General features: G+C 46.5%; 1 protein-coding gene across 5 annotated transcripts in view; it reads left to right on the plus strand.

The window, feature by feature from the left end:
* Positions 1-10,117, plus strand: part of myo9b (myosin IXb) — a 41,085-nt gene that overhangs the window by 28,557 nt on the left and 2,411 nt on the right. For 3 of the 5 annotated variants that reach the window (XM_054762350.1, XM_054762339.1, XM_054762360.1), the window contains exons 34-39: positions 6,006-6,134; positions 6,209-6,314; positions 6,399-6,530; positions 6,616-6,739; positions 8,427-8,521; positions 8,595-8,719. In XM_054762350.1, coding sequence (XP_054618325.1) covers positions 6,006-6,134; positions 6,209-6,314; positions 6,399-6,530; positions 6,616-6,739; positions 8,427-8,521; positions 8,595-8,719 — 711 coding nt within the window. Of the gene's footprint in view, positions 1-6,005; positions 6,135-6,208; positions 6,315-6,398; positions 6,531-6,615; positions 6,740-8,426; positions 8,522-8,594; positions 8,732-10,117 lie in introns of all 5 variants that reach the window. The other 2 variants (XM_054762377.1, XM_054762369.1) reach the window with 1 other exon arrangement.

The following is a 10,117-nucleotide window of genomic DNA, read 5'->3' on the forward strand; positions in this document are numbered from 1 at the left end:
TTCTAAAGATATAAAAACTGGTAAAAAAAAAAAAAAAAATAGAGACAGCTAATTAACACACCTATTGAAACCCCTCCGAAAAGCTCCAACAAGTTTTGATGGTTTTCTATCATTTTTCTCTTCTCGCGCGTCGTAACGGGTACATTCACGATTACGTGGAATACTTTCAGTATTGTGGGAACTTCCTTCCCGGGCGCAGTGATGTCATATAGCAACATAGAAAGGAACGCCGCACCTCGCGTTAAAGTGACGCCATCGGGGCGCTATCACTCAGGTAAACAAACATGGCGGCGTACGGGACAGAGGATGTTTACTGTCATTGTAGCCAAGATGTCAGACATGTGTCAGTAGTTTTCAAGGAGGAAGAAACATTCGGAGATGAACTAGAGAGCTTGCAGAACATGGACTTAAGCCTTAAGACATGGAGATGTCAAAACACAGAATGATGAGTGGAAATGACTCTGGAGTTGCTTATCCAGTTATTCTTTTAAATCGGCCTCTTAATGAGCATAAAGGAGTCTTTTTAGACTGATTTATTTTAGAGTTTGCCACCATTGCACAGTAATCACACACATGGCTGTGAAAAGGTGTTTATATAACATGTATGATGCCTAACAGCCTTGTCGCTATCATGGAATACTGTTTAGAAGACATTATGTAAACAAGACATGACTTGTCGCTGTGGCAGTTTTGACGTCATTCTTCTTATCTTTTTTTTTCCCCCCCCCCTAGTGTACCGGTGGAATAGCATCCTTTTTCAAAATGCGTTTATAGCGTACATTCAAGCCAAATGCTTCTTGTGAAGGTGTTCCTTCATAGCAGACATCACTGAAATCATCACCGCAAAGCACAGAACTGGAGGCGAGCGTCCATCTGTCTCTCCTTCTCTGCACTTGCTTTGTCCATTGCTGTGTTAAATGTTCCTCCTTTGGAACAGAACACAAGCTTACAGTATCACCGGGATGCTGTGAACATCCAGCAGCAACACAACACAAAAATGGCACAATGTAGAACATGATTACAAAGAATAGATAACATATTTAAGCAAAGTTGATGACTCATGTCAGGGACACTTTAACTTTTCCAAACTCAAAAACAAAAACACACCAGCAGCTAGTTGCTAGCTGGCTAGTAGCTAGCCGGTGTGGTGTGGTGTGGTGTGGTGTCACTACCCAAGTGTTTTAGAATATTTTTAGAGGATCGTGTTCAGTCGGCACACAGAATGGCACAGACACATCAAGGTATTTTAGCCTAAACAAGGGCGTATTTATTTAAGCATCAACACACAAGATATATGATTGCAGCGAAAAAGCCTCTTACCTACGCCAACAGAGTGGAGAGCCAACACCCGTGGAAGAGTTCGCATCAATCGGCTGGGCGTTCGATCACAACCCGCAGCAGACTCCGTCTCGGTGTTTTCGCTCACCCCTCTTTATGTCAGTCTGTTCGTGCGAGCGTGAGAACGGGGTGGCCGGCCCCGAAACTCAGGCATTCGCACGCAGAGTTACTATTTTTTAACAAGCACCTGGTAGGCAAGGTCAGCAGATATACAGTGGGAAGTGAATATTCAGAACAACATAAACCCTTTCTCACATTCGTATCCTGGGAAATGAATGTTCAGAACAACACAAACCCATCACCCTTTCACATTCCACTCTTGATGTTCTGAACATCATTTTCCTCAATTCATAAAATCTTCATTATTCATCATGTTCCCCTCCCAGTTATTCCAATTAACCAGATCGTGTTGCACCCTCTCAAGTAAATCCGCCCTCGTGTCACAGACAAATTCACCCCACATCATATTCCCCGCAACATGAAAATTCCAAACATAAATATCCGGTCCCCCGCTTTCCACAATTACCTCAATTTTGGTAAGCCCAAAAGGGGCATCGCTTTCACACACAGCAATTCGCATAATACTACCACTGATTAAAAATTATTCTCTCAAGCTGTCTTTTAGCTCGTCTAACATACAAGCAAGTGAATACGTTACATAAGGTTAATATAATTAAGCATCCCGCCAAAATAAACAAGGGTGGCAGTATGGTTTTCCTGGCAGTTACAGACATTCCAGATAAAATATCCCACCAATGATGGGCGGAACTCTGCTGCACTAGCCTCGCTACATGTTTCACTTCATCCCCAGCTATTAATGTGGACACCCACAACCGCGTGACATTGTACCTATGTCTTTGTATCAGATCCTTCAATTCTGTGGACCGGTCCAATGCGCATTTGAACCGGTCCAGAGACACAGTCCAGGGGTGGCGCAAAACCTCCCACTGCACCGCTGACAATCTGGACTCCTGGGAGTAATTGGTGAGATAGTACGTTTGATTATTCCAATGCCACAGGTGTACATCATTAAGACAGCCAACGAATGGAGCTGAAGGTAACTGTGGGTGTTGTCTCATGGTAGCTACGCATAGGTATTGTGGCCCTACCTGCCATAGCATGTCTCGTGGTGTCTCAACACTCCAATCACATAATGTTACCTGACTATCACTCAAACATGGATTAGCGTGACCCATCTGTAAAGTACATACCATCCCTTGATCAGTTTTATCACATAAATCAGTGTCATAAGTCGTATTTGTTGCGGCTTCAAACCACTCTCCACTCACAATGATATCCATGTATTGATATTACCGGAAGTACTTCATATCGGCATACAGTTTTCACTTGAGTTACATTGTATTGATACCAATAACCTTTGCATTGGGTGTTATTGCAAACAGTTTGTTCCGGAAATAGTTGGAGCCATAGTTTTTGACTAATATTCCAAGTATTTCTCCACTGATGATAATTCCCTGTATAAACTCCAGTTATAAACCTTTCCTTCTGAATGCGTGCATGTAACATTTGCATATTACAAGCAGTCCAATTGGCAATTTGGGTCAGATTCATTAAGGAGCGATAAGTTTCGTTAAACATAGTCAATTGCCAATTGTACTGATGCGTCCGTAAATTGACATTACTCAATTGTGTACCTATCCCGTTAGGTAACCACTCCCCAACTTGGTGTAACGCCCGTGATGTATACTGTCCAGTGGTCGACAGCACTGTACGCGTGACCTCCCCGTCGATGGTGTTGGACACCCCCAACACCGTTCCAGTCCCTCCAAGCAGCGTGTCATACCACTCTCGACGTCGTCGATGACATGTTGGGAGATTTGGAAACTTGATTGTCCATGACACCACAGTCCTCTGAGTAGCTTGGGCCATTCGGACGTGAAGAGTTTGTGCCAGGCATGTGTAACAGACGTAGATGTTACAGTCACTGGTGATGTTGGCCATCAGACATGCTTGACCTGCCGGACAGCTCACGTGGTCCTGCACTCGTTCCAGGTCGTTTCTTGGGTTGTTCCCCAATAGTGGGCCACCATGACACCAAGAGCAAGGAGGCGCGTGACCAAAGAGCCGGCACCACCAGGTCCGCGGTCCCCAGCCATCTTGTCGATGTCGAGCCCTCCTTGGCACTCCAGTAAAGCGTTTCCAGTTGATCATTTACCTGCACAAAGAAGCCCAGTTGGACATAGCATCCTACACTTTCTAATCTTCCCTTAAGTAACATTTTGACACAGGTACATTGACCCATTTCTCCTGTCCTGAATACATGACACTCACGGTAGCATCATTTCCCTGTGCTATAATTTCAGCGGGTTGTGGAGGACCATCCCGCTGCTTCACCCACACTTTAGCTCCCACCTTATCTGTTGAACCAAAACCTCTAGTACTTCTAAAAGTAACAACCTCAGGTGGAGTAATCTCCTGTACTGGGGTCATATTGCATGGTTTAATTATTAACTGTGCAATTTTGTCATCCTTTTGTACAACCACGGGTTGTTCCCCCCATAATCTACAAATTACCCCAATTTCTCCTTATCTTTTATTGTTTTAGTAATCTCCTCCTGACCCCCACGGATTCTATATTGTTTCATGGAGATTAACGTTGTCGCTTCAGGTATGGGGAATGGTGCCATGTGCACTTTTCCCACCAAAACAGACTTTATTTTCCTAAGATCTCCAAACATAAACCTCCCGTGTCTTAAATGCAAAGTCATTCCTGTCAAAATGTCCATTCCCACTATCCACTCCTTTATGGGAGTGACTACAACGGTATACTTTTTAATGGGCGTTTGTCCGATTTTTGGTGGTAGTGTTATACTTTTACACTACTTGTCCCCCAATTCCCGTTAGGGGCACGATTTTTCCTTTAATTTTGTCCGGATTTCCACTAATCAACGAGGCCTCAGCCCCTGTGTCCACCAACGCTGTTACCTTTTGTACAGATTTCTTCCAATAAATTTCTAATTCTACATGAGGCCGTATATCCGTGGCGGACCAGGTAGTCTTAAGGACTTGGGCTTGGCCTTCATCCTATTCATCCTCCTCCTCAAACTTAACTCGCCTCTTCTTCCCTTTGTTTATATCTCGACAAAATCAGAGTCACCTCATCTTGTGTAAAGTCCTCCTTAATCAACCGCTGTTCCTGCACCTCAAGCACAGGCTCCATCACAGGCCGCCTGTGTTCTCCTATCACAGGCTGCCCCTGTGCGTCCACCATCTGCCTCATATCTGCTATTCCTTGCACCTGATGTCGTCGTGTAACAGGTTGCATTTTCTTAAATTGCTTTAATGATGGATAAATACTTCGAACCGGGGGCGGATCGGGGAGAGGTCCCAGCCTCTCGTCTGGGTCATCTCCCCATATGTCCCCATCCCAACCCCCGGGATCCCAATCTTCACTCATCCCGGCCACAAAGGAGCGAACTTGCTTCGCATCAACTTTACGGGATGAACGATTTCGGGCGGCACGAATCAATTGCGACAGGCACATAACGGTCTTATCCAATATGCACTGCATTCGCCTTAACTCTTTTTCCTTATCCTGCAGCTGCTTGGTCTGTTGCGCCGTCTGAGCGTTGGCCTTCGCCACCGCTAGATTACGCTCCTTCCATGCCTCTGCACAGATCCACAAACTCTCCTGTGTTCCCCTCAAGGGTGCCTCCTCGTTATATTCAACCTTGTTCAACATTCGTAACAGCACCTCCGCGCTTGCTACAGGGATATCGCCAGCCCACGGCCCAGGGCGTCCCCCGCGTTGTCGTAAGACGGCGCCTATCCCTTTCACCTCGTCAGGGGCTACCCACCCTGACAACACTTCCTCCATGGTGAGGACCTCTGTATTCTTCACTTTTCTTATACAGCACAAAGCCATTCTGCATGCAGCTGAACGTGATCCTGCCGACAACGCCAAAAATGTTTTAGAATATTTTTAGAGGATCGTGTTCAGTCGGCACACAGAATGGCACAGACACATCAAGGTATTTTAGCCTAAACAAGGGCGTATTTATTTAAGCATCAACACACAAGATATATGATTGCAGCGAAAAAGCCTCTTACCTACGCCAACAGAGTGGAGAGCCAACACCCGTGGAAGAGTTCGCGTCAATCGGCTGGGCGTTCGATCACAACCCGCAGCAGACTCCGTCTAGGTGTTTTCGCTCTCCCCTCTTTATACCAGTCTGTTCGTGCGAGCGTGAGAACGGGGTGGCCGGCCCCGAAACTCAGGCATTCGCACGCAGAGTTACTATTTTTTAACAAGCACCTGGTAGGCAAGGTCAGCAGATATACAGTGGGAAGTGAATATTCAGAACAACATAAACCCTTTCTCACATTCGTATCCTGGGAAATGAATGTTCAGAACAACACAAACCCATCACCCTTTCACACCAAGCAATGTAGTTCTTGGGCGTAACAATGTTAATAACAATAATAATAACAATGTGGTTCATATGCAGCTCTTGTTGGCGCTTTTTGAAGGCGGAATAGGCGCGTCCCATCAGGTGCATTGTTGGCTGTTCCTTTGTGATCTGTTTTTATATCCGTAGAACGCAGGGACGAGAGAAAGAAAGAACGACGCGTGTTCAATGTCTCACGTAAGGATTGTGGATGACTGGCAAAATTCCACAAACATAGTTTTTGTGTTGTGGCGTCAGACCCCGAGGCGGCCTGTCTGGAGAACTACCCCATCCACACCGTGGCAGGCCTGCTGAAACGTTGGCTCCGAGAGCTCCCGGACCCCCTCATGACCTTCTGTCTTTACAAGGACTTCCTACATGCCGTGGGTGAGTCCGTGTTCACGAATTGTGTCCTTCTTCGGTCTGACTGAAGTTTAGCCACTTTTTTTTGTTTTGTGCAGAGTTTCCGGAGAGGGCGGAGAGGATAAGGGCGGTGTACCAAACGGTGGACGAGCTTCCCCTGGCCAATTACAACACGCTGGAGCGGCTTATCTTCCACCTGGTGCGGTACGTTTGCACGTCCTGCAACACGGCGAGCCGCCTCCCCGGCGTAGTTTGGTGTGGAATGAGCCGCTGTGTGTCTCGCTGCAGGGTGGCAAACGAGGAAGACTACAACAAGATGTCTCCGAGCTCCCTCGCCATCGTCTTCGCCCCATGCATCCTGCGCTCTCCCGACTCCGACGACCCCTTCCTCGGCATGAAGGACGTCGCCAGGACGACCACGTGAGTCATTCTCTCTACCGCGCTGTCGACGGGAGCCGAGGCGGCGGGTATGGACCGGCTTCTGCTTTGTCCCGCTTGCGCGCAGGTGTGTGGAGATCCTCATCACGGAGCAGTTCAGGCGCTACAAGGAGAAGCTGCAGAACATCCAGGAGCTGGAGTACGCCGAGGCCTTGGCTGTCAGTCAGCTCAAGCTGAAGAGGCAGAACACGGTAAGATATAGTCAGGAAAACAGCCTGCAGGTGACTTGTGGAGCCGGCGAAGCAGAGTTGAGCGCAGTTGCCGCCGTCTGACAATATTTGCTACGTTACAGCAGACGCTGGTGCTGAAGCCATGATGCTGTGGCACAAGGGTTGGCTGTCATTGGCATGGCGCCCGTCAGGGGTGCCACCAGACCAGGCGATGCACGAGATTGGGTCCAGGCGGGATTTGAACATGACTTCTAAGAAAAGTACAGCATTACCTCGTTTTTGGCGCGGGATAGGTTCCCAAAATAGGTTCCTGAATAAGTGAAATCGGTGAAATGACTCTGTGTTCTAAGGCTGTAAAAGCCCTCGTCTTATACTTGATACACTTGGAACATTTTATACACTTTATGCACTTTATGCTCTTTACGCACTTGACGCACTTGATACACTTGATACACTTTACACACTTTACACACTTTATACATTTTATACACTTGATACACTTTCCTCAGACAGACACGAACATTTTCTCACATTTCTCTCTTGTTGAAACACAAAAGTTCTAACCTTGGTCGGAATTTTAATGAACGACCAACTTGGTTGGACACAAGAAATGATCAAGTGACTCACGTGTGTTTCGCTCCTCTGGGCGTGGCTGTTCACCATTTAAATGTGGCGTTTTTGTGTCCTTGTTGACGCGTGTTGCTCCTGTCCTTGTGTTTATTTCCCCCGCGTCATCCTCCGTGAGCCAAGGATTCATTTGTTGGCGGTGGCGCCTGCAGCCGCGTGGCTTCTGCCTTTCTTCGGCGTGTCCGGGGGTCCGGCTTGTCGTGTGGTGGCTGGCTTCTTCTGCCATTTGTGTGCAGAGCGTTTCGCCGGTGTTGTGGGTTTTGTCGGGGAGAGGGCTTGCGGGCGTGCAGCGTTCGGAGTGGCACGGTTGGCTGTTGTTTACAGTATTGGCGGTGAGCAAACGCCTCACACGGTTGGCTAGTTTGCTAGCAATGTATGGCCATGACCACAACAGGACACTACAACACTCACCTTCCCACAATGCAATTGTACCCTTATAATAATGATAACCTTAACCCTTCTTAAAGGGCCAGGCTCAGGAATTGAAAAGAATATGACAATCTACTAACACAATTTCTACTATGTTCTACTACTCTCCTGAACTCTGTGTGTATGCCAGCGGCCCCGCCTCCACCCACCGAGACAAAGAGACTCTATGCCTGACATGACGTTCATACCCTTGTCAAATGGAACACACGTGCCGAGGTGCAGAAAGACACTTAGCGCTATCGTGTTATCATGCTAATGTTAGCATTCTAACATACTGACATTTGTAGCATTTTCAGAGGTACTTTTATGGCGCTATTATGCTAGGTGTTATCATGCAAACGTTAGCATTCTTGAAGTCATTCAAACACTTCCATGGTATGTTTTCATGGTCAAGGCATCCAAATATGTAGATAAGATAAACGCAGAGTGCTTTTCTAGTTCTTTATTGTCACGTATTTATAAATGATTACGACGAATGATTAGGATGAATGAAATGGTAAAAGATTTCCAGCGATTTAAAAGAAATGAGGAAAAAGCACCCGGGGGGAAAAAAGATGAGAAATGTGCGACTATGTGGGGCAGCGAAAGTGAATGGCGAAAAGGCGGGGAGCCACTGTTGTTCATGACATGGTTGCTTCTCTGGCCTCTGCAGGTTGTGGAAAAACCCTCTGAGCTGAATGTTCCGGACCAGACAGATAACGACGAGAGGACTCTGATAGAGAGAATCAGGTCTATCAAGCAGGAAAAGTAAGAGAAAATGCTTTCCGCCTACATTGAGGTGCAGCTTTTCAGGTGTTTTCATAGGCGTCCACCTCTGCAGGCTGGACCTGGCATGCAGGCTACCCGATCTGGAGCAGGAGAATTCTGACAACGAAATCCTGGACTCTTCGTCATCCATGAGCACGGAGAGTCTCGATGAGCGTCTGGGCAGTCTGGACTCGGAAGGTCAGTAAGGAGGTAAGGTGTTCCTTGAGGAGATGCTGAGGTTTATTGTCACGGAACCACTTCTCCCTCCGCATGGGCACACTCGTGCACGGGCTGCCTCTGCATGACTTGACACACTTGATGCGCGTCGTCTGAGAGGACGTTCACGCTCCCGTCTTCCACCACAGCGTGCAAACTTGACCTAAATGTGATCACCACTTTCTCATTTCTTGCTTTCAGATTAGCAAAGTGGAAATTTGGGCCGTGAAGAATGCGGTAACGGACGTTTCCTGTCACGCCACTATATTTTTTGACGCACGTCCCGTAGTTTCAGGAAACACAGCGGTGGATAGGGAGCCACAAGCGGGAACAAGTATTGATGAGAAATGGAGAAAGAAAAGGGTGCTTTGATTGCTAAGTTGAGCTTCAAAGCCCTGGCAGATGGCGCTCACAACAAGACCAAAGTTATTTGTATCTACTGTCGCTGTGAGTTTATTTGTCAGTAGCATCTCCAATGCCAGAGAGAAGTGAGAAGGTACTAGAGCACTGCCGGGATTTTTTATTGTCATTTATACAGTGGTACCTTGGCATACGAGTGTTTTTTAGGTGTGAGCAGTCTCTCGGCTGATGTTTTTGCCTTGAACTGTTAGCTAAAATTTGGGTTATGAGCTGCTAGTTACTGGCAGGCATAGCCAAGGACAGCTATTTGGGGGCTTGTGTCAATGTGACCACGGCTGAAGACCTGAATGGATGTAAGTAGCATTAGCAGGGCGCGAGCTCGTCACCACAAAAAACACATTCGCAAAACATATGTCCATTCGAGCCATCTGATTGATCTTATTTATGATGTATTGTGGAAAACTAAGACAGGAACAACATCCAATTAAAAGCACAAAATGAATTGATTGCCGAAAACCTTTCTGTCCACCAGTGGGGGCATGACAGAAAATAGAGAATGGCTGAGGTAATGTAATCTAAGCTAATGTCTAATCAATGTAAAATGGCGACGCCTGGTGACCACAATACTACGTTAGGACTTGTCTTTCAATATTTTTTTGACGACCAATAGGCCACAGTCAACCACCAAACAATGCTCATTTATTCACTAATTCATTTTTGAACCACCGCGATGAAGCGAAGGACGGCTGTATATATCTTTTTCCTTTTCAGTAGGCAGCGTAATATGTTGTCCCCATGTACAGTGGTGGGGGAAAAGTGTTTCCCTCCTTCCTAATGTCTTCTTTTTTTGCATGTTTGTCACACTTAAATGTCTCAGATCATCAAACAAATGTAAATAATAAACAACTGAACACTTTATGCAGTTTTTAAATGAAAGTTGTTATTATGAAGGGAGAAAAACATCCAAAGCTACATGGCCCTGTGTGAAAAAGTGATGGCCCCCTGAAGCTAATAAGTGGT

The sequence above is a fragment of the Dunckerocampus dactyliophorus genome, chromosome 2, assembly GCF_027744805.1.
Source record: "Dunckerocampus dactyliophorus isolate RoL2022-P2 chromosome 2, RoL_Ddac_1.1, whole genome shotgun sequence".
Taxonomy (NCBI): Eukaryota; Metazoa; Chordata; class Actinopteri; order Syngnathiformes; family Syngnathidae; genus Dunckerocampus; species Dunckerocampus dactyliophorus.